General features: G+C 43.5%; 1 protein-coding gene across 6 annotated transcripts in view; it reads right to left on the bottom strand.

Annotated features, from left to right (window-relative positions):
- Positions 1 to 10,882: 10,882 nt before the first annotated feature.
- Positions 10,883 to 25,593, bottom strand: part of Rapgef4 (Rap guanine nucleotide exchange factor 4) — a 298,925-nt gene continuing 284,214 nt past the window's right edge. For all 6 annotated transcript variants that reach the window (XM_029474005.1, XM_029474006.1, XM_029474008.1 and 3 more), the window contains 3 exons: positions 25,390 to 25,454; positions 15,526 to 15,580; positions 10,883 to 12,106 (listed from right to left, as the gene is read on the bottom strand). In XM_029474005.1, coding sequence (XP_029329865.1) covers positions 11,979 to 12,106; positions 15,526 to 15,580; positions 25,390 to 25,454 — 248 coding nt within the window. In that variant the 3' untranslated portion in view covers positions 10,883 to 11,978. The remainder of the gene's footprint in view (positions 12,107 to 15,525; positions 15,581 to 25,389; positions 25,455 to 25,593) is intronic.

The following is a 25,593-nucleotide window of genomic DNA, read 5'->3' as shown; positions in this document are numbered from 1 at the left end:
TGTGTGTGTGTGTGTGTGTGTGCATGTGTGTGTGTGTGTGCATGCTCGTGTCTGTGTGTGTGTGTGTAGTGTCTGTGTGTGTGTGTGTGGGCATGCTTGCATGTGTGCATGCTCGTGTGTGTGTGTGTGTAGTGTCTGTCTGTGTGTGTGTGTGTGTGTAGCAACAATTAAAAAAAAATAGGCCATGAATTTGAAAGAGAGCAAGAAGGGGTGGGTAGATGGGAGGGTTTGGAGGGAGGAAGGGGAATGAAGAAATGATGTAATTATATTATAATCTCACAAAAGAAAAGAAGTAATAAAAAAGAAAGAAAAAAACTTGTCCAGCTAGCAGTTAAATTACTTCTTAAAGTACTTAAAGAAGTTAATTATTTTTTTCTGGAAAAACAAACAAAAAGAAAACCACAAAATACCTCACTAAGCTAGCTTGCCTGTGGTCCCAGCTACTGAAGAGGATGAGCCAGGAAGAGCATCAGAGATCTGCACAGTTTGAAGCCAGACTGGGCAACGGAGCTTTACCCCATCTGGAAATAACCAGATGTATACGTACATGTATACACATGCACATAAAATATTAATTACCGTGTTTCGAAAAAAACGAATCTCGTGCTGGAGCTTCTGACTGTATCCCATTGATTTTACTGCATAGCATCGAAAGTATACAGATTCAGTCCTCTGGGGTAGAAAGTTAGGTGCACAGGACACCCTGAGTGTGAATGAATATGTCAGAGTCAGGTCTATTGGATGGCCACCCACACTCTGTCATCATCTAAGCATGCAAGCTATTTTATTTCTGTGTATTTCCTCACCAGTAGACAGTGGCACTATTCATCTCCTGGGCATTTAGAATAAAAAGCCACACATATGTACCTGGCACAGAGTACGTGTTCACTAAATGGTGGGACTGAGGGGCCAGAAGCACTGCTGACTGAATCAGCAGATTCCCTTCCAAAGTCAACACTCAGAAAACTTCTTATTTAAAGCTCTGAACTCCTTACTGGCCTTCCTTGTCCTCTAACTGGGGGAAAAAAGAAGGACTTCCTCCCAACCCCTACCCAGGCAGCTCTTGGAGTCCCAAATGGCTCTCTATTCACGTCCCAGGCCTTCCTTCCAGTTGCTGAAGATGTGCCTTTTAAATGCACATGTGAACTCTGTCCACGTTTAATATGGCTGGGTATCTCAGCCCCTGCCACTCTCCCACACACACACACAACTGTCTCAATGTTGACTTAATGTTATTCATTTGCTTTTATTGTTATCGAGAAGGAATTCTTAATTAAAATGGCCCAGCAGCACCCAGCTCACATAGAGTGCTGCAAGTGATAATCCCTAATTTAATGTATACTTTGCTTCATACTTACAATTTAATTTCTGAAGCCAGAAATACAAATGGATTTCATAATGGCTTGTATGTATTAGATAAGAGAAGATTAGGACTGTTGATGAAGAGCTAGCTTTTTAAGGTGAAATCTCATCACCGTGAGGAATTGATTCTAGACTGTGTGAACTGAACTTCTCAATGAACAGACAGGCCACATGAAAACCCGAGTTCTAGTATGATTTATGTGGGTATAACTTGTGCTTTAATTTAAATTCTTTCTATTTGGTTCTTTCACTTTTGATCATTTGATCTGTAGACAGGCAGCATGAATCCTAGGGATGGAGAGATAGCTAAAGGGGAGAGCACTTATTGCTCTTGCGAGGACTAGGGCTCAGTTCCCAGCACCCACAGCAGCTGACTCACAAATGTCACTCACCACGGGATCCAACACCCTCTTCTGGCCTCCCTAGGCACCTTCATGCACACGGTGTACATAAACTCATACAGGCACGCACCTGCACACACATGCACTTTTTATAAATCATTTTTAAAAGGAGCATGAGACTTTTATCTTATTTTCATTTCTCATCCTTCGTATTCAGTAAGTAAAAGAATGCTATCTATTAGCTGCAGAGAATTTTTAAGTCATACCTGCACACAGGCATCCACAGCTATACAGGTATACTGGTGCAGCAACACTTGTCTAACTATTGTAACACAAGTTTGGGGTACAAAGAGTGTGGTGGTTTGAATATGTGTGGCCCATGGGAGTGGCACTATGAGGAGGTGTGGCCTTGTTGGAAGAAGTATATCACTGTGGGAGTGGCCTTTGAGGACTTTAGTGCTGAGGCTCTACCCAATGTGGAATGAGAGTCCCCTCCTGGCTGCCTATGGCTCAAGATGTGGAACTGTCAGCTCCTTCTTCAGCACCATGCCTGCCTGAACGCTGCCATGCTTCCTGCCATGATGATAATAGACTGAACCTCAGAAATTGTAAGCCAGTCTCAATGAAATGAAATGTTATCCTTTGTAAGAGTTGCTGTAGTTGTGGTGTCTCTTCGCAGAAATCAAAACCCTAAGACAAAGAGCAAGTGTTTAACATAATTCCCTAACTGTCCCCGCTCTTCCAGTTACCCTAAACTCAACATTCTCCAAGAATGAAGGTACAGAAATAAGTCATTGCCCTCAACCCACAAGTCACCTTGGATTCCAGGAGAAAACAAAGCCTCCCAGGACAGAACCCCTTCACACCAGCCCAGATTAGGACAATTATCTATGATAGTGATGCTCAGATTAGGACAATTATCTATGATAGTGATGCTCCACCCTGGAATAGATCATCTTGTCAGAATTAGATTGCCCCCTCATATGACATTAGTAATGATAATAACTTCATATCAGACCACTTGGCAGAACCCACGCTGTGACCATGATTGACAGGCACACATCTTGACCAGGACAGTTTCATTTATATACCTCCTGGTCCTTGCCCCTGCCCATCCTTTATTTAAACCTAAAAGTCCTGTTACTGCCTGGAAGACAGACTTGGAGTCACTGGACACCTTTAGCTATTCTTGGTGATGTACATACAGCAAATCTCCTTTCTGTGCTTTCACCATTACAGGCTTCTTTAATTGGCACATTAAGCCCGAGCTTAGTGGTTAGAGTGCAAGAGTAGGTGCTTTCATCCTCAAGTGCTGGTTCTAGCCTGGCTCTTTGCCTACAGGGCTGTAGCCTGGAGTAGCGCCATCCTGCACTGGGCCCCCTGAGTCCCGAGTCTACCATCTCACGCTGCAGACTGTGCTCGCCAGCCACTGTAATTATATGAGCTAATTTCATTAATGCCTCTCCTTTGAAGAAAATGTATCATAAAGAACTGGCTTGTTCCACAGTTCTGTTTCTCAGGAGAACGCTGACTAGTACACAGAACACCTTAAGGACTCACTGGTAAAGGTGGTCTTTCCACCAATCCACATCTTTCTTTTAAAGTTCCGGCATCTTGGGAACTACTGACTCCATCTCCAGTTCCAGGCCAAGGTGTTGTGGTTTCTTACCTGGAGAACATCTCTCTGATGCGAAGACGGATCTATCGACACATGTCCACCTGCCCTAAAACATCACAGCCCTAGCCAGGAACCATCAGTTATGGAGCATTTCTGCCAAGTCCCAAGTGTTATCACTCTGGGGGTGATGGCTGCCTCCAGCTAAGGCAACAGAAGGAGGGATGCTGAGCATCGTCTAGTCACCCTTTAGACATAGATGCTGCAGAAACCTGACCCAGAGAATTCTGTGCTCTCCATATTTTCTTGTGTTGGGCCTCCCCTATTCCTGGTTCTTGGTTAGGAAGAAAGATCCCAGGGAGATAGGACTGGGGTGGCACCAGGCAGCTTTCCTATGGTACCCTAGCCTATACACCTCTCTTTTCCAGGACTGGAGAGGAATGTCAGGGCCTGTGAGCTTGCAGTGCCTCAGGCTTCGTGGCAAAGCTTCAACGGATTGTAAATTGCCAGAAAGAGTAAGGTTCTGGCTTCCAGGGACATCATGTCCCTGATCTTCCCTAATTGCTTGGTAAACACATGCACTAGAGGCCTAAACGAGGCAGGCACTCTCACATCTGCACATCTTTACTCTGTCAGGTTTAGTAACATCAATCATTTATTTCTTCCCCCTCTTCTGGTGCCAGACTAATATGCCAAGTACCAGGATAACATAGGCGAATCAAGGTCTTGGGGCTATGGTCACCATGTAGGCAGTCATATATGAAAGCATGGAAACCTGCTATCCTAATCCACTCTCTGTTGGTATTTTAGAGGCTTACTGAGGCTGGGCGCTTGACGAGGAAAGGAGGTTCATTTAGCTCACAGGTCTGGAGGCTACAAGTCCAAGATCAGAACCTCATCTACTCATCCTCTGGTGAGAGCCTCATGGTGAATGACGTCATGCTAAGAGCAAGGGTGAGAGGGGGAAAGCCCAGGGTGAGGAAGAAGGCCAATAGAAAGGGAGCCCAGGCTCTCTCTTGAGATCACAGGAATGAAGCAGGGTCCCATAAGAACTATATGATCCCATGATCCAGTTATTTCACAACAGTTTCCTATCATTTCCCAACAATGAAACATTGTTGACCAAGCTTCCACTATGTGACTCCTCAAGGGGACATACCCAAGCCATTCCTAAATGACTATACCCAAATACTGAGTCCCCAGTCCCCTAGACATCACCTCCCCATAGGACACATTGGCAGCTTTATCCTAAAGGAGATGGCACGGGTAATTGTGGGTCATGCCAATAAGATAGTATAGCCACTGTGGAAGAAAGTGTGACAGCCCTTCAAAACTCGGTGAGCTGGGATCACCAGAGCTGCATGTAGCAGCACACACCTGCAATCCATGTGTTTCTCTGCAAGACAGGAAGGGAGACATGAGATCCTAGGAAGCCCGTGGGCCAGCCAGTAAGATAAGAGACACTATCTCTAACAAGCTGAAAGATGGGGGCTGACATTTGATGTTTTTCTGACCTTCATGCATGTGCTGTGGCATACATACACAAATACTCACAGGCCCATGTATGCTTATACATACACATTTATGTACTTACATATGTAATAAATATAAACAGCATAGTGGTTAATGCAGAGACTCATTTGGTCAAAGTACCATGTAGTAGTAGCTCTGAGCACTCGGCTGTGGATGAATCATCTATACTAACCTGCTCCATTCAGGGCTCTGGGAACAGTGTGGAAGAGTGGGTGGAAAGAACGTTAAGAGCTAATAGATGAGGAGGAGAGCTGCTGTGAAATGCTAATTTCTGGATATGACATCATCACTGCACACATCCATTTTCAGCACCTGTGGTTATCTACTGTAGATCCTGCACAAGATCTAGCTGGTCAAAACTCCATCAGGAATGGAGGAGGGGCCCCAAGATTTCATCCGTGCAAGAGAAGCTATTAGCAGTGGATGGCTGCTGATGGATGAAGAGTCACTCTACTTTGGGGGAGTGGGTGCCGGTAGGTGCCGGTAGGGTGCTCTAGCCGACGACCTCACACCCATGTGTGGATGTACTGATTTGAGTCAGGGGTTGTTAATAATAACAACAGTAAGAGGAGGACATGAACTTGGGAGGGTGACACGGCGGGGACAGTATGGGAGCTGGGAGGAGATAAGTGTGGGTAGGATGCCTTGGCAGAGTAATGGTGAGTATAGCTCCCTTCTGAAATACAATGTATCAGCATATGAAAACTTCAAAGGATAAATAAAAAGTATTGTTTGACAATGAAATATAGAATTGCGATATGATTCAGTAATTTCACCCCTAGAGTTAAAAAGCTGGAGTTGAGCAGATATTCTTATGCCTATGATCATAAATTAGTATTATTTACAATAGCTAAAGGGAAGAGATAAGCCAAATGTCTGTCAATAGATTAAATTAACAAAGTATATTATGCACATAAACGGGCTGGGGATGTACTCAGTTGGTAGAGTGTTTACCTAGCATTCCTGAGGCCCTGGATTCAATGCTGAGCAATTCATAACCTGGGTAAGGTATCTTATGGCTATAATCCCAGTCCTGGAGAGGTGGAGGTAGGAAGATCAGAAACTGAAGGTCATCATTAGCTTCAAGGTTAACTTGAACTACATGAGACCTGTCTCACAAGGGGGAAAAAATCAACCTTAAAGGGGAAGAAATGATACAACATGGATGAGCCACAAATACATTCAACTACACAAACAACTCAGACACAGAAGGACAGAAGGACAAGCACTGAATGACAGTACTTATGTGCAGCACGTGACAGGCACATACAAAAACTGAGGCAGAATGGCTGTTAGGACAGCTGTAGAGAAGTGGGGCTTACTGCCTGAGGGGTGTAGGGCTCTAGTCTGGGTGCTGGAAGGGTGTTGGACAGATGGTCATGGCAGCTGTCCAACAATATAATGTATTTGATCCAGAATAACTTGGCTTTAGCGTATGAGAACCAGCTCAGAGTTACCACGGAACCAAAGAAAGAGACTGAGAGTTACACAGAATGCAATTTATTGGGAGGACTTACTGAGAAAAGCCTGGTCAGAGGCAGCAGCAAGGTGATACAGAGCCCTTTAGCTTGGGGAAGAGCTTATGCAACGCTCAGGTCAAAAATGACTTAGCCCAAGCCAGAATGTATAATGCCTGATTTTCTTAAGCTCATCTCAGAGTCACATACATTCCTGGCTCCAGTGTCTAGTTGTAAAGTCCCATATACCACTCCAATTACTCTGGCTATTTCTGGTCTGCTGGGAAACTAAGTAGAAAACTGACCAGTGTTACTCTGGTGCAGCCATGGCAGTTGCAACTCAAGATGGCTAGAGTTGTATGGGCACGAATCCATATGGCGGAGTGCCATTGAATTGCTTCCTTACAAAAGAGTTTTAAATGGTTAAGTTTTAGTTTCTTGTATTTTATCACAACGAAGTAGAAATATGTCCTACAAAAGACTTAGGTGAAGGGAGGGTATGTGACTGTAGGTCTGGGTGTTGTTTGTTTGTTTGTTTGTTTTTTCAGCTCCCTCCGACCTTTCTCCCAACCCGCACAATAATGTAACTAAGGTATGGTGGGTAGTGCTCTCCATAGATCAGGGTGCTGTGACAGACCCGAACAAGGGATCTACCCCCTAAGACCTCACCATCCCAAGCTCCACTCTAGTCTTTCATGTCTGCACACTACTCAGGTAAAAAAGGAAGGTGTGGAGGGCCAGCATGCTCTTCAGTCTTCCTTAGCTCACCAGGATATCATGGAGTATTCTTATCCATGATCCCTGTAGGCACCTGAGCTTCCTAGCCCTTGCTACCAACATCATTTCCATCATATAACAAATTCTCTTCCTCCTCTCCTTCAGAGCTCAGCTCAAGTGTCAATTCCACTGGCCACCTTTTCCTCACTCCAGGAAAATCCTTATTTTGCGTGCTAACAGCATAACTTCCCTTGAATGGGTTTTTCTACGTGTCCATCTGATTATGCAAGTGGTTTCTTCTGTTTCGCCCCACTCTATGAAAAGAGGAACTCCCTGTGGCTTGTTGCAGCACTGAATCCTGAGTTCTGTAGAGACCTCACAAAATACTTGAGATTTGAGGAAGAAAATTATATTTTGGCTCATGGTCGGTGGTTCCAATTCAAAGCCCTTTGACCACATTGCCCTACATCCTGTTGGGGCACATGATAGAGGAAGCTCCTTGCGTCAGGATTGCCAGGAAGCAAAGAGAAAGAAGAGAGGCTTGAATCCTAGTAACCCTTGCTCCCAGGTGACCTCACTTCCTTCCACAGGCCCCACCCATTAAAGGCTCCTCTATGACCTCAATTCCTTCCATAGGTTCCACCTATTAAAGGTTCCACTATCTCCCAATATCACCATGGTCTGGGGACAAGCCTTCAACGTAAAAGCACTTCAGGGATGTTCAAGATCCAACCTCTAGGACATGCTAATCATTACCTGCTAATGAATCAGTGGAACCAGTGAGCAACTAGAAATAATGACCAGCGGTAGTTGGGTTAAAGGTTTTCTCCAATTTGTAAGTAAAGGCTGCTGGGGCCCGCTCATGCAACACTACCCTGTGCTATGTAGGACAGATTCAAGTTACTCAGAAGCAAGGCATGTAATGCATTTTAGATCGACAACAAAGGAAAAGCTCTTCGAGGCAGGGGCTCATTTTACCACACTGCTTCCTCTATGCTGAATTTTTATTATTATCAGAAAGCACAATTTGAAACCGGAGTGACACTTCTTTTAATTTTCTCACACTGGTAGTCATTGATCAGCATTCATAGCTTGAGAGGAAATGCCATTGAATTCAGGAGGGAAATGTATTTAACCTGCATGGTGTTCAAACGCTGCTGGGTAAGCCTAGCGACTGGACACTATGCCAGTGACCTTGCTGAGCAGTTATGTTAAACACTTAAATGTATAATTTTCTACTGGAGCTTTTGGGAAAAACATTTTCTTTCTTTTCCCCCCACATCTTTCAGCAAACCTCATTATCCTTCTTTTGACCCCATAGGTATCTCATTTTCTTTTGGCTTGTTTGCAAGTTTTAAAATATTAACTACTTCTCTTGAATCAGGAAGGGTTGCCTGGCTACTACGGTATACTTTTCAGAGTACTAATTTTTTTGACCTCATCCTTTCTACCCTGAATAAAGGAATTTAATGTATTTCTATAAAAGCCAGTTGTAATTAAAACCTCTTATCTTTATTTTATGTATTAATTGTTATTCTCATTTGGGAGACCAGGGTAATACACATGGGAGAATATGTATTAATTTTTAATAATGTTGAAAGTAAATTAAAATGAGGTTAGAGTGTGTCAGTCACCGTGGAATTGGGGAATGGCGCCGGTGAGCACAGGATAGCAGCTTATAAGGACTGTAGGAATAAAGAAGAATAAGATCAAAGCAAGGAAGAATGAAAATCACCCTATTAATGATATTTATAAATAATGTAGAAATCTATAACAGTAAAACCTTTGCAGCTAATTGAGGCCTATGATATAGTGAAACATTGAACAATCACCACTATAGGGAAATTTATTTTGTGATTTAAAAACATCATTGTGTAGTAAAATCCGAGGCATTGTATGTGTGTACTTATAGGCAGACATCAATATTGCATGAAATAACTATTCTTTAGGGCATTGAAATATTATATAAAGAAACACTGAAAGCCATTTACCTGGTTTAGCATTTAGCAAGGTAGGTTTTAATTGTGGGGTGTTAAACAAAATTTAAATGGACTTCTCAGAACCTTTAATATATTAATGAGAACCAGTTCTGCTTTGCAGTGGCCTCCAAACATATTTGAAGATAGTGTCTTTGTTTTCTTGTCTTCATGGTTGTGTTTCTGCTGCTGGATAAATAATGTGAACTTGTAAGACTGGTACAGTCTGGAACACACTCTCACTATGGAAAAATAGACTTACTAAACAAATAGGCCCACAGGGTAAAGAATTGTAGGTATCTCCTTAAAGCTTCACGCTCAATAGTATGGTGCCCCATGCACACAGTTCCACATCCAGTGACTCTTCATAGCAGCAGCATTTCTGGCTAAAAGGTGGTGAGAGGGGTGAAGAGAACATGGCCTACCCATCTGTCTCAGTCAGGGTTTCTATTCCTGCACAGACATCATGATCTAGAAGCAAGTTGGGGAGGAAAGGGTTTATTCAGCTTACACTTCCACATTGCTGTTCATCACCAAAGGATGTCAGGACTGGAACTCAAGCAGGTCAGGAAGCAGGAGCTGATGCAGAGGCCATGGAGGGATGCTGCTTACTGGCTTGCTTCCCCTGGCTTGCTCAGCTTGCTTTCTTATAGATCCCAAGATTACCAGCCCAGGGATGGAACCACCCACAAGAGGACCTCCCACCCTTGATCACTAATTGAGAGAATGCCTTACAGCTGGATCTCATGGAGGCATTTCAACTGAAGCTCCTTTCTATGTGATAACTATAGCTTGTGTCAAGTTGACACACAAAATCAGCCAGTACAATTGCCCCCTTGTCAACTTGACACACAAACACATCACTATTAAGCCTCAACCCTTACTTTCTTATTTATCCCCAAGATCTAAATAACTCTAAAGGTCCCACAGTCTTTGCAAATTCTCAAATATTAAAATTTCAATCTCTTTAAAATATCCAATCTCTTTTAAAATTCAAAGTCTTTCTACAATTCAAAGTCTCTTAACTGTGGGCTCCACTAAAATACTTTCTCCCTTCAGGAGGGAAAATATCAGGGTACAGTCACAATCAAAAGCAAAATCAAACTTTAACTGTCCAATGTCTGGGATCCACTCATGATCTTCTGGGCTCCTCCAAGGGCTTGGGTCACTTCTCCAGCTCTGACCTTTGTAGCACATACCTTGTCTTCTAGGCTCCAGCTGCCTGCACTCCACTGCTGCTGCTGTTCTTGGTGGTCATCTCATAGTACTGGCATCTCCAAAACACTGCAACTAGGCTTCACCAATAGCCTCTCATAGGCTCTCTTCATGGTGCCAAGCCTCAACTCTACCCGAGAGTGCCAGACCGGGGATGGCACCACCCACAATGGGCCCTCTCCCCTTGATCACTAATTGAGAAAATGCCTTACAGCTGGATCTCATGGAGGCATTTTCTTAACTGAAGTTCCTTTCTCTGTGATAACTCCAGCTTGTGTCAAGTTGACACACAAAACCAGCCAATACACTAACACACAGGGGTCAGCCACAAAGCAGAATGGGACTATGATACAAGGCATAACATAGAAGAATCACAAAGACATTGGGTTAAATGAAAGGAGCCAGACACCAAAGGCTTATATCACATGATTCCAATTGTAGGAGGTTCAGAGCAAGCTCTGGGCAACAAAAAGTAGATTAGGGTTGCCTGGGGTTAGAAGAAGAGTGAGAGATGAATACTAATGACCAGCCCCTCCACACAGCCACAATCTGATGTCAGTGATAATGGTTTTATGCACACCACACAATAAATAAATGAAAAAAAATTCCAGGACCCACAATATTGAAAGGTAACACTTCCTGTATCAAAGACACTAACAATAAAAATATTTGTCAAGTATATTTAATGAAGATACTGGCTGTTATTTACAGAAGAGATATGTACATACAATTCCTATACATTAAATGTGGTCTAATTAAGAAAACAGAAAAAATGTACTCCAAAATTTCATACTGAATAAAATAAATAAAAAGGAATTATTTGGCACAATGTCTATTATGTAGCAAATAAATAACTCTACATCATTGACTGCATAACCTATTTACAATCTATCTGAAAGTGCAAAACAATTGCTGAAAATTAAGATTTTTGTAATAACATTTAACTCCAGAAAATATGCATTTTTTCATCAGTAACAATAAATTTGTAGTGGAAACGTTTTTAATGCCCAGGAAAATATTTCAATTTTGAAAAAAATGTTTTGTGCATATTGTGCTCTTCTGAAATGTTACTTTCTATCTTCACGCTGGCGATACTAAGAACCTTGTTGTTTCGTAGTGGCATTCTTATGTTTGCAATCCTGATTTGTTAGTTTTTAAAAGTTACAATGTAAACATATTAGTCTATAGATCATTCCAAAATTACAGACGAAACAGCCATAATGTTTCATAGTGTTGTGGTGAGGTTCCATTCCTTCAGAGGTTAGATTATGAACATGGAGGAACACGATGTATAATTTGGACTTTTACGGTATCCTCAATACCCTCCCCAGACCCCAGACCCCAAATAAGGTGCTAAGTAAACAATTCATTCAATTATATCATCGCCGGCGCATCCGAGTGAAACCTATCTACGTATGGCACAGTCTCATGCTGCAAACAGCCTGGGAAGGGATGTCAGCTACCCTGATGTAGCTCCCGCCAAGGTTATTTCTTCACGTGAGCCTGGTGCTGGCGTGCCAACAATGAAGGAGGGTGACTATAACTGATGATTCCTAAGCTACAGCATGGCAGCGTTAGACAAGTCAGATCGCTTCTCCTGTGTGGTTGGAAAGCAGGATGTAGCCCCGAGGGGCTCTCAGGATGTGTCTCTTGCTCATTCTGGAGAATTCTCTAGTAGCAACACAGTCAGTAGTAGCACACACAGCATTTTTTGAAAGATTGTGGACTGGAGACAAAACATCACTCAGGGCACTTCAGATGTCTATGGCCTGCGAGGCTCTAATCTGTGTGACATCTGTGATAAAGTTCTCTGGTTGTCAATCACATTTAATTGCCGTACATAACTCCGGACATCCTGATGGTTCTTATTAGCTTGAGCGGCATCCGGATCTGTTAAAAGAATAATAGCAGGCGAGTTGGCATTGGGTAATATCTGCATGTGAGATGTGGCTTTATTCCTCCCCGCGACTTATTACATTTATCATAATACATTCCCTGGGTTCTGTCAAGACCTTTCCACACACCATTCACTGGAATATTTTTACTTGGTTGGTCCATCTACTTCCTTCTACTCTCCAATTTTCTTTCCCCTTCCCCCTGGAATCATCTCTTTTGATCATTTTCCTTTGCATTGCACACACACAACACACACACACACACACACACACAGGCACCAAATAAAAAGGGAAGCATCTGTCTGATGGCCCTGGTGATAGATGAAAATTGTTTTTCCTTCCTGGCTCACCTCTATGTCTCACACTCTGACTCTACCTCCTTTGATCCAGATGAGGACTAATGTCAAAGATGGAGTTTCATTAGCAACTCAGAAAAGCACTTAACATCATGACTGATCTGAAGCCAGCCAGTGGGCACTGGTCCTCATAGGCCCCCTTTGCCTGCATACGTATGCCCAGCACTACTCCAGCTGTATGCCCCTAGGCACAGCTTGAACTGGGTAAGGATACCTTCTGGCTAATTGGTGACTTCTAGCAAACTTTTCTTCTCTGACATGACTTGCTCTGAAAGTCCACTGACTGTTTTATCTATGGATGCGAGTACCTGGGCTATCAAAGAGGTAAGTGGATTTATCCAAACCAGGACTCCAAGAAAATCTAATGTGCATACTTCCTACACACCATATATATATATATATATATATATATATATATATATATATATATATATATATATATATATATATAAGGAGGAAGGCCAGATTTAATAGCAGAGAGGGGAAACTGGAAGCAAAGCACCTTGGGAAGTGGCTACCGAGCTCCTGACTGCCATCACCTTGTAGGGATCTGCCCAGAGTGGCCAGCGGGACCTTCCCTTCCCTTCTATTCCTTCCTTTTTCTTTCCTTTCCTTTTGAAACAGGGAATCTAAATTTCTCCCCTGTAAATTTCTCCAAATTTTAAATCAAGACTTTCCATACAGAGAAGGAAATGTTTAAACATAACCCAGACCTCGGCTGCAGTTCGTGGGTCCCTCTCCCAGGGCTCAACTCACTCTTCTCTAGCAGTAACCGGGAGTAGCCAAGCTGGAATCTGGACTCTGAACCAAAGTTCTTCCCTCCCACCCCTACGCTGCTTTCAGAAGTCCGGTTGCTCCTGTTAGCTCCACCCACTACTCCACAAGACAATTAGACCGCCATCTGTGTAAAGGGTTGTGGGGGGGGGTGTGAAGCAGGTCTGAGCACAGAAAGCAAAGAAGGCCCCTGCTCGCTGTAAGAAGAAACTCATCAGTATAATTATCACATATAAATAATACCACAGTGAACCACAGAACACATTGTGCTTAATTTCCTCTGCTTCCCACTGGCAGCGTACTCTGCATGTACAATATACTGTAATTACATTGTACATAGCCCCACGATGTTTATGAATCTATTCCTATAGTTTTATCTATAGATTGTTGACTTCAGAGCCTGGCAGCTGCTGTTTACGAGCACTTGCTGATAAGTTCAACAAATGCAGTGGAAATTTAAAAAAAAAAAAAATCCCCTCACTTCTCTCAAAGATGTGGAAGAATGTAGAATTTACTGCCGAAGAGGCTGCGGAACAAAGCCGAGCCTATTACTGCTCCTGTTTGGCTCTGGAACCCCCCCCCCCCCCCCGCCCCGGAGAACCCTTCTTGAGGCTCTGAGCTCTCATTCAGCACACAGGGTTGTTTGCATGGAATTTCGAAAACAGCTCCAAATCCCCAGAAGGGCTGTGGATTTTGGTTACAGAGCTTGTTGTAACTGGTACTTTCTCTCCTCATTTTCAGCTAATCTATGGCTGTCTTTTGCACACATAACACATTATTATAGGAAAAGATATGAGACACTTGAACTCAGGAAGAATCCACGTAGAAAGGCTTGGCGACGTGTAAGACCATTCTCATTTTTAGAAGCACAAGGGCATGGTTGGTTGAATTAACTTTTAGAGCTCTTCTCACTCCGTAAGCCGAGACTACTTTCTCTAATTGTTTTTTTTCTCTTGAACATTAAAAAGAAGAGGAGGAGCAGGGCGAGGAGGAGGAGGAGGACGAGAAGGAGGAGGACGAGGAGGAGGAGGGCGAGGAGGAGGAGGACGAGAAGGAGGAGGGCGAGGAGGAGGAGGAGGGCGAGGAGGAGGAGGACGAGAAGGAGGAGGACAAGGAGGAGGGAGTAGTTCTGGCATTCTGTTAGCAAGCTCTGGCTTTGGGCCAGAGCTACACTACAAAGAGCATACCACTGTGATTATTAAAACGAGAACCTGTCAGTCTCTACTGGAGAGGATATTCAGGTAGGCTGCTGTCACATCTGTGTCTTCTTGCCGATGTCAGTTCTCCAAAATGACTCACATGATGACATTAGCACAAAACTTCCAAGGGTTCGCCTGCTCTCTCCCAAACCAGACCGGAGGCGCAAAGCCCTGGCTCTTTTCTTCTCTTTCCTTTCTTTCTTTCTTTCTTTCTTTCTTTCTTTCTTTCTTTCTTTCTTTCTTTCTTTCTTTCTTTCTAAGATTTATTTATTATATGGAAGTACACTGTAGCTGTCTTCAGACACAGCAGAAGAGGGCATCAGATCTCATTACGGATGGTTGTGAGCCACCATGTGGTTGCTGGGATTTGAACTCAGAACCTTCAGAAGAGCAGTCAATGCTCCTCCCCGCTGAGCCAGCTCACCAGCCCCCAAAGCTCTGGTTCTTATCCCAAGTTCTAGGCCTGGGGAGAAGGCCTCACTGATCTAACTTGCCCTGCTGGTGTTACGAGGAAACCTAACTCCCTACGGGTTAAAATGGCCATTCGTCAATAGTAATATTTCAAACATATGAAAAAATAGCATGGGTGTTCAGGACATACACCCAACATTCAAAAGAGCACCTGAAATACTGGCGATGTTGTGTAGAATCCTGCCATAGGACTCTCTGCATCCTCAGAAGACAGTAGCTCTTGCCTTTCCCAGTCTATAAACGATAGTACTGACTCACTGAGGGCTGCTGGGCTTCTCAGCATCGAGCATGAGTCACACCCGAGGACAGCTTGGAGGCAGGCTTCTGTGGGCCTTTGCAGCCTACCTGTTCTCGCTACACCGAGATGAGCAAATGAATTTCCTTCAAATTCACTTATTAAAATAATATTCTGACCCTATTTTCTAGGGTTACAATGCAAATATAGTTTAGCCTTACAACAGCAAAGCAAAGTTCTTAAACCCAAGGCACACGTGGGCTTCACGGTTCATGCTGTGTCACATGCCGTCCAGACTCCCAGAGTGCCTTGGAAGTCTCATTAAAAAGGACTTAATCACCACCATGTCCATGACGGCATGCAGTAACTCAGAACTTACTGAACGGCTGGCTCCTGTAGTACCGTACTGTTCTGGCAGTGTTTGCAATCATGCGCTGTAAGGAATTAAAAAGAAAAGGGAAAAGCGAGTCAGTCAGTTTAGTGTATAATCCCCCTGGGGTGGAGGCAGCATCATTTATTCCAGCAAGACTTGGTATCACAGGAAACAGCATGTTCTGGAGTGCTGAAGGCAGCTGGCTGATGTGGAACTTGCACGATGGCATTAAGAGGTGTCCCAGTACAAAGCATTTGCAGGTAACGAATATTCATGACTTCCAGACACAGGTCTTTGTCTTATTGTGTGCTTGCTCCTTGGATTGTGAAAATGCAACTCTGTCTGACACTGTGCTTTGACGCTGGGAAACTGTTCCCACCATCCTTTGAAACGGTCTTGGATCTGAAGGAGGGTTAGCTTTCAAGTTTCTCCTAGTTAGCAGGACTCAGCAGTGAGGTGGTAGATTCCACTGACTGAAGGGGAAGTCAGAATATTCTCCTTGAACTGTTGCTGCCCCACTATGCTTCCCTGACCACCCCCCCCACCCCGACCATTTTTAGAGTCAGCAAAATTATCAGTTTCAACCCAAATTTTGCTTTCCTTCCTTCTTTCCTTTCACCTCCTAATTTATAACATTGATATGGTAACCCTATAGGAAATCAAAATGGTAAGAACAAAGTAAAAAATTGTGTAGGAAGTAATTCAAGGGGTAAACTATTTTGGTACATTGCCTTTTGAATATATACATATACATATATATACATATATATATACATGTACATATATATATACATATACATGTACATATACACATACACATACATATTCATATTCACACATACATATATACATACACATATACATACAAGCATATATACATATATATGCATATATCAGATAACAATACAAAATAAAATAATTAACTGTATATGTATCATTTGGCTTTGATTTTCAAGACAAGGTTTCTCTGTATTGCCTTGGCTGTCTTGGAACTCACTCTATAGACCAAGCTGGCCTTGAGTTCAGAGATCTGTCTGCCTCTGCCATCTGAGTGCTGGGATTTAAAGGTGTGTGTATCACGGTCAGGCTAGCCTTCTGATAGCTTAAAAATAAACATGCAGATACATTTTTAAAAAATTAAGCCACACTTTATGCATGCCTTGGTTTTCACTTTCATATTACCCAGTGGTTATTTTCCATGCCACTTGCATTTCGAACAGTCTTGAGACCGACTATAGCTCAGTTGGCCTATATTAATTTTGTCACTAAGCAATCTTAATTTCTTAAGTATTGGTCACAATAAAAACTTAAAAGAGTGTATGTGTATACACGTGTGTGTGTGCATATGTGTGTGTGCCTGTGAGTATGTACATGTGTGTGTGCCTGTGAGTGTGTGTATATGTGTATGTGTGCCTGTGAGTATGTACATTGTGTGTGTGTGTGTGATACTGACACAGAAGAAGCAGGGAAGGGCTGGGGAGTGTGGCTTAGTGGGAAAGCAATTTCTGAACATCCGAGAGGCCCTCAGTTCAGTCTCTAGTACTGAAGGGGCAGGGAAAGGACACCCCACCATGAAGCCTGGGAACCAAGACCTCGGTCAGACTCCCAGCAAAGGCTTAAGCACTATTCTTTTGCCTGGATTTCCTGGTTCTTTGCTTATGGTACTTCAGCAGTAGCTTGGCTTTGAGGACCCTACATATGTCTCTGGACTTTGTTTTTCAGCTTCTGAAAGGAATTGAAGAGTCCAATCAGCAGAAAAAAATTGAAAAGGCTCTACCCAGGAAAGGTATTCTCTGATTTCTACGGTTCGATATGAACCTGCTTTTCTTTCTCATAGGCCCTTGGCTTACCCAAGTATAAGAAATGACTTGGAGAAAAGCTTGCCATGTAAAAACAAAATGACAGAAGAGGAGTCGGGGCCTTACACACGTATGTGCGCGAGCATCTGGGCCTTACTCACGTAAGTACATGGCGTCATAATGTGAGTCGATGGCTTTTGCTCGGAAGGTTCTGACAAATGAAGGTGGCGCATGTCTGCCTGAGACACTTCCTCACACACAAAGAGGCAATCGGAAAAGTTGTTCAAACTTCACTTTCAATAAAGGGTCCCCCCAAACCAGCAGGACTGTTGATCAGCATGAGAAAGAAATGACAAACACCTCCAAGGAAACGCAGTACACAATGTATAATTAGCCTCTGATATATGGAGCCCCAGAATAAACAGTAACTATGATAATCTCCCTGCTAATTTACTTTATGCTGGTTTTTCCCTCCTTTAAAGGCTTTGCATCGGAAGGGCACAAGTATATTCCGTGTAGAATTATTGTAATTCTTCAGATATTGAATGGAGTATAATTACTGGAAACCCCACGGAACGCTGCCAGTATGCCCCTCTGAAGAATAATAAAACAATTAGCACAGGTCAGAAACCTCTTCCTATACCATTTTGTAGAGAGTAATTGTTCTGCTTTTTAGTTTTGAAAGATAAAACATTTCATTCTGACTTTAGTTTTAGACTACTCTTTATAGCTATCCTCTGAGGCTTCATAATTTTTTAGCTCATTATGTAGTTTAAAATGTGAGAACAATTGTTCAAATCTGTAATTTCTAGCCCCGAAGTTCATTTTACCTTTCTAAATCTTTGATTAATTTTAACAATGGTTTTAATTTTGACGTATCCTTTTAATTGTATTGCCAAGATAACTTCAGCTTAACTTACATCCAAAAGCGGGCTTTATAAGGAGGTCCGTTCTTTCCCTTTGTGAGGTCCGGACAATAATGTTTAATGGTGTGAACTCAGTGATGATACGTGAAGCCCCACTATCATAGCTGGCCAAGATCTGCTTGTAGAATGTTTTCAGGAGGCTAAAAAAATGGGGGTGGGGAGGCTAGCACCGTGTTTTATCTTCAACCTCTTTGGCTCCCATGGACACATTTAATATTTAATATGCTAGTGTGTCTTCAGAGATCCCCATCCCCAACCATTTCCAGAGTCTATAACACCTTCTTTAGGCTGCCCGTAAGCCATGGGTGCCCAGTGCTTGACCAAACCCAGCAACTGGAACAGATCGTTTCTAAAGCCAACCTTCTCATTTGTAAACATTTCTGACCTAGAAGTCTGATGCTGTTTGGTGTTAACGTATTTCTCCTTTTACCTTTGGCCCACTGAGCTCTGGAATATTAACAAATAGGTTAGTTCCTCAGACACATAGAAATCCCTCCTTCGGTCTTCTCCAACTCATCCTACACAGCCACAATTGATCTTTATCCTGCATTTTCTTATAGGATGCTTTGGCTTCTCCTAGCCAGTTTCTACCTTGGCATCTTAGAGTGCAGAGAAATCACTTTCCCCTTCCTCGATCTGGCTGAGTTATACATCTAAGTCATAATTTGAATGAAATTATGTAACTGACATCTGTTCAGCTTCAGAGACTGAAAGCTCTCCACCCGGCTCACTGGGCTGCCGTCGGGACGCAGCTCTCAGCTCTGCAAATGTGCAGGGTAATTTGGGGGACCAAGGTGAAGGATTTTACATTTGTCTCCACTAAGACACAGCCAGGTAGGCTTTCTGTCTCCTGTGTTCCACAGATGTCACTCCATGTGGCATCTTCAGTGGCAGACAAAATTATTCATTGTTGAGCTCAGCTGAGGTTGGCCGAAACTGGAGTTAAAGACACACAGGTTTCATTATCCAACTGCCATAATGGGGAGGGAGCAGAAAAAGTTACACCCGGAGTTCAGAGGTCTTGCCAGAGCAGGTTGGCCTGCCTGGAGCCGGCCAGGCAACTCTATGATGCCAGGCTGGGGGTGGGGGTGGGGGTGGGGGCTAATTACTCCAGAGCAGAATGTCTTGGCCTCTCTTTTCCACCCCACCTCCTCCCCACGTCCAGCAAAGTTGAGTGTTATGACTCATATTAGTAACCAAAGTGATTGGTAATTTGGGGTGAGTGTGGGGAGACCACAGGCCCTCAGAAGGGGCTCCAAGTTGGTGGGGTGGACAGACCGAAAACCTGTCATACCTGAAATGATTCTTTTGAGGGACTAGTTCTAAGTGCCAGCCTTCGCAGCTTAATTTGCATACTTAGCGCCTTGTTTGTACAGGGTTGAGAAATAGGTCCAGCTGAGGCTGAGGGACTCTCCTCAGAAGGACCCACCACAAAAGAAGGAAAAGGAAGGAAAGTAAGAAAAGGAAGGAAGGGGAGGAGGGAGGGAAGGAGGGAGGGATGAAAGGAAGGAAGGGATGGAGGGAGGGATGGAAGGAGGGAGGGAGGGAGGGAGGAAGGAAGGAAGGAAGGAAGGAAGGAAGGAAGGAAGGAAGGAAGGAAGGAAGGAAGGAAGGAAGAAAGTAGTAGTAGTAACAGTAGGTAGTAGCAGTGCCTGAAACACTCAGTAACCACACCCGGCCATTTATTTCTCTTTATAGCTGAAGGCAGCGACTTGGAAACAGATCTCCTTCTTGAGGCCTCGGTGAACACTATGGAGACCAACTGTGCCTGTGCTTCAGCTCTGAGGTCACAAACCTGACACAAACATTCCTTAAGCTCTGAGGCAGATATTTATCTTTGGACCCAGTAAGGTGTGAGGTGCCTTGTTCAAGGCCTCGGCCTTATGCGGTCACCAGCCTGTGGGCTAGCCTTTCAGGAGCAGGTTTACCCAACCACTCACATGTCCACACCCATGCGCCCCTGGCGCTACCTGCGGGGCCTCCATGCTCTCCAGCTTTCCCAGTTTGCTCCCACTCGCTCTGGTCCTTGCACGGGCTCCCGACCTGATGCTGAGGAGGTACAGGCTTACGTGTCTAGTGTTCAAAGTTCAGACTAGCAGGCCTCCAGGCAAGCTCACCTGATACTGTAGGCTCCGACAACACCAGTCAGCTTCCCTGGGCTTAGGTCTTTTGGCTCCTCAGCTAAGAGCTCCCTGGTGAGGAGGAGCAGCTCCTGGGAATTAGGTCTCTCCTGACAAGTGCCTGTTAGAGCTGTTTTTGCTTCTCCTTCTGCTGACCTCTAAGATCTTGAGCCTTCTTATTCTTCTGATTTTGATTTTCGAGTAAGATCTTGCTATAGCTCTCTTGTCTCTTCTGCCATTTCTGTTTCTACTGCTTTGAATCTCTCTCTGTCTCTATGTCTATCCAGTGCAGGCTCTGTATCCATGCCTAGCATGTATAAACTTTTACAATGGTAATAATTTTATTCAGACTGCTATATCTTCAAGACAAGAAACTTTTTCTTTCTCCATAAGTAGGTGACGAAATAGTCTTTCTACTTCAAAGATTATGCCATGGTAGCAACCACTGGATGTGTGCAGTAAGGCCCAACTTCCTGGAACTCAGCCAGACTTCACTGTAATAATTCCTGAAGAAGCCTGAGCATTGTTTCCAGTGGTGGATCTTTATATCCAAAGAATTTGTGACAAACCAACACTCATCTACCATCCACAACATCCACAGTCTATTGTACATAGGAAAGCCATGGGGCATCACAGTTCAGACACACATGGAGTGCAGTATGCTTCTCTGCATACACTGAAGGCAAATGGAAGGACACTGAAGGGCAGAGTACCATGCAGGGAAGAAAAGGAAAGAGGAATGCCCATTCAGGAACAGAAAGCTAAGTTAAAACATCATCCCAGGATGAATCTCGGTTTTGCAAAATGCTGTAGGACACCCTCATTAATTCAATTTCTAACAAATAGAAATGCTTCTGGGTATTACAAAATCCTTTTCAAATGCCCTTCTTCATCAAGTCTAGCACTGGAATATCACTGGACTATCCTTATATTTAATGCATACCTGGAATATATGCATACTATTTCTTGCATACTTGGAATATACCAGACACATTTATGGATGATGTTTGTGAGATATCAGTGGCCAACACAGAGAAGATCCCTTCCTGGTCTACGGCCCTCGCCTTCTAGTGAGGTGGACAGATGAGGAAAAGCAAAGATGACCATCTCAGACCGTAAGAGCTGCTCTTCAGGCTGGACCACGAGGCAGAATGTTCACGTGACTGAGCACTCACACAGAGAAGATGCACAAGCACAAACTGAACCAGGGAAAGGAGCCAGGCACGGGGAAACAGGGAAATAACACTCAGGCAAAGGGCCCAAGGCTGCAATGGCAAGAAAGAGGATGGCTTTGCCAGCTTGGGCTATCTACAGAGCTGCAGTCTGAGACAAAGCCTGACGGGTCCCTGGGGCAGCACGGCTGGATCTTACATAAAATCAATGGTTTTGTCTGCTGCTGACATGGCTGCAGGAACTTCCCACCATCAGCTTCATCGGTGCATGTCTTTATTACTCTCATGGCCTTCATTTTAATATCTTCTGTTGTTTTTTGTTAACATTTAATATTTCATGTGTCTGTAGCTTACCTTTACAGCAGCATACAGTGACATCCTTTGCCTGGGCATTCTCATCCGTTCTGTCGCTCTGTTCTAGCGTGCATTTTAGGAAAATGTGCATTTGTCTTGGTCTGTGCAGTCTATATAAAGTGTAAATTCCCAAGGCATTCCTATAGATTTGCTTTGGATTGAAAAGGTCTTAGGGACCAGGAAGATTTGAACACTTAGATTTTTACCTAAAGATTCTTTTTCCATAGCTCCAAGTAACAAAACCAATGATCCCCTTTTAGGATATTACTGGTGTTAGAAGCCGCATTGTTGCAAGTTATAAGGGCATGCCTAGAAATGCCAAACCGAAAGGACTCAGAACATTTCTCTTCTTTAATAAGCTCCACTCATGTTTCCAGAAGTCTAGAAGTTTCCTCCATGGCTCTCATTCCAGAAAAAAAAATGAGTAGTTCAAAATCTTATTCTTAAGTAAATATACCTAAATATGGGTACGTCTGAAATAGAATCAGCCCCATGGTACAGCAGTGCTGTACCTATCAGCATGCTTTCTGCAGCTGGGATAGTGGCAGGCGGCCAGTGTGTTATCCTCTAATCCATTGCGAGTCTACCTTCTGAGTGTTATAAATATTCATACATGCCATAGAAAGCTATAAAGGGCTTTATTCAAACATTTTTTTGAATACCCCTTTATGCTTCCCCCAAAAGAAAGAATGCCTGAAAATAATTTTTTTTGCATAAGGATAAGAATGTGAGTTCTCCTTTGTTCATACTCAAAAATCCTGAAAACCAATAAGCAGTAAATTCTCTAATCCTCATTTCATACCTCAAGGGTGAAGACGCTGAAAACACAAACAAACAAACAGCGTTGGCACGCTGGCCTGCTGTGCCTGTGGAGGCCAGCACCACAGAGAGGTGTTGGTGGCCCTGGTTGCCCTTGGTGACTTCTGCCCCTGCCAGGGGCTCCCACTGGGGACACAGCCCAGCAGGTCCACACACACACAGACTGCCGACTCTGCTTGCACCTGGTCTTTGTTGACGGATGCCTGACAAGAACCTAGAGCATACAACATGTCTTTCTCCAAGGCACTTAGGGCTAACTGTAGATGAGGGTGACAGTAGTGGTGCCCAGAAGAAGGATGGGCCAGCTGGTGGGAGAAAAATGCTGGAAAGGTAGCCAACACTGATTGATCAATGTTGACTGATAATGTCATGTTGATAGGTCAGGTTTAGAAAGCCAATCAAATCTATTTTGATTTGAACTTATACTTAGTTTTCTACTAACACCTAACTTGTGGAAGGGCATTTCTGAAATGACTCTGTCTGGTAATATGATTTATCAAATAAAATAAAGCTTAGAAAGCTGCTGGCACAGAGGGCAAAGAGTGCTTTCCCAAAATCTTCCTCTCCCTCTCTTGCATAGCAACAGAACCCTTGATTTTTAGTGAGACGCACTGATCCCCCAAATGAGGGCTAGGATGCAGATGTGACGGTGGGCCATCATGGACCGCATGAAATCGGAAGAGAGCCGAAGCCAGGGACCTTTGCTGTTCCTCAGAGTGGAGCTACAATATTCACTTGAGACTTTGAAGTGAAAAGAAATAAACTTTCTGTGTTTCTAAACAATTATCATGATGTTCAACCTGTCATTGACTTGGGCTTGTGTGTCATAGCTACAATGCTAGCTTAAACCATTCGGTGGCTATGAAACAAACATGGCCACCCAGAAAGCAGAACAGTAAGGACCTCTTCCCTGACTGCCTAACAGGAAGGAGTTCACTACTGTGATCCTGGGGTACAGACATGAGGAGCCTCCTCCTGGTCATCTTGACTTCCTCTGCAGGCTGTGGAGAGAAAATGGCTCTAGAAACTCAGAGATAATCCTCAGCTTCCCCATCCGATGACCGGCACAGCGAGCACTGCCTTTCTTGCTTGCTCTGGGCCACACAGTTCATATCAGCCATCTCAGGTCATAAAGTCATCTTATTACTCTAGGAATCCTAAGTTCCCCATCTCTGTGTCTGAGTATTTTATAGCTCAGTGGTTGGCTTGGCTGCCTCTAGGTCTTAGTATGTTCTGCATACGTGATTTAGAATTCCTTCCTTCCTTGAAAATGCTTGGGAATGTTTAATTCTCTATGCTATACAAGTAAGCAAAGAATTCTTTCTTTTCATTAAAAAAAAAAAATCACCAAACTGACACCATAGCAGAGATGTTCATGTCCTACCTTTGGTATATGGGGGAGAAACCACTGAGAAACCATTTACCCATGGGTGCAGTGTCTTTGAGGAGTGTGTGTTTATATCTGTTTCCTCAGTCTAAAACAGTAGGACCTACCAGCCAACGCTGTGCACCTTATTGTAAACTCATAGTGAATGAGGCTCAGCCTGAGCCAATGCACAGTAGGGTGTTTCAAATAATTCTGCAGATGTATACACTAGCTTGATTCCAAGCAACAATGAGAATTTCAGGTCTCTGATAAGAACTCTCTAGTACTTTCTGACTTACAAGAAGACTCATGCACCAGGACCATCCATCTGCCTAGAGACGGATAAAGCAGGCATGAGCCCCAATTTTTTGTTGAGGAAACAGACTCACACAGAAGATGAGGAACAAAGGGAACTGGGTATTGACCCTAAAGATCTCTTAAGTTCCAAAGCCAGAAACACGCTTGCATTGTAAAACCTAATCTTGGGCAAATGTATACGTCCTGGGAAGTGAAGCTCTACCATTCCCCGTCTCCAGGATGCACACAGCCCAGGGATTTGGAGAAACTGTGGCATTCCATTGACATGGACTGTGTAGCTAAAGAAAGGCTTTGGCAGGGCCTGCTTTATTGCTTCACAGGAGATAAGAAAACAAATTTCGAAGTACCTTTGCCAGACTCCCTCTTCTCTGGGTGGGGGTGGGGTAGATAGAGGAGAAGGGGCTGGAAAATATGGAATATGAAAGTGCCAGCTTCCCATTTGTTCCCAGCATTTCATTGTTGTTATTGTTATTGTTGTCGTTATGGTGATCTCCAAGTCTCCAAGTCCCCTCTCTGAACTTGAGTGAACTTTATGAGACTAAGTAATACATTCAGATTAATACCCTACAATAAAGATCGGCGGTAGTGTTGCCTCTTTACCTACATGCACTCAAGTCGGCCCTGGCAGATAAACATTTCAAAGGCATCCTGGGGCAGTCTAGCTAGCTGCACAAACCTTACAAAACAACGAGAAACACAGAAGTCACTCTTGAGCGTTTGTGCGTTTTAACAACAGGCAGCGGAGGGACAGAAACACACGGCATAAAAGCCAACTGCTGCTGTGAGCCCCAGCACAAATACCATTCAGCTCCACAAAAGAGAGCTGACAGCAAAAGACGGAGCCAATTTGAACCAAATGTTTCAAAACTCCATTCTGTGTAGCTACCTTTGTAACATGGCAGCATACACAGAAGTTATTTGCCTTATTAGTACAAATGCAAATTTCATTTTAGAAAAAAAAAAACATTGTAGCTAAGGTTATAATACTGCACGTACCATTTTTTCAAAGTTTACTAGATTGTCAATGAACGTCTTGTTCCCCTCATGAGTAAATGTCATATCTGTAAAGAAATAAAAGCCACATTCTAGTCACTAACGGAAATATGTCACACTGAGAAAGTACAATAGCACCATTAGCATATGCAGGTAGATTTGCATAACACTGTAGTTGGAAAAGCTGATAATAGTTTCTTTTATGTT

This window comes from Mus caroli, chromosome 2, assembly GCF_900094665.2.
Source record: "Mus caroli chromosome 2, CAROLI_EIJ_v1.1, whole genome shotgun sequence".
Classification (NCBI taxonomy): Eukaryota; Metazoa; Chordata; class Mammalia; order Rodentia; family Muridae; genus Mus; species Mus caroli.
The sequence above is the reverse complement of the archived record's forward strand: the minus strand, read 5'-3'. Positions and strand labels throughout refer to the sequence as shown.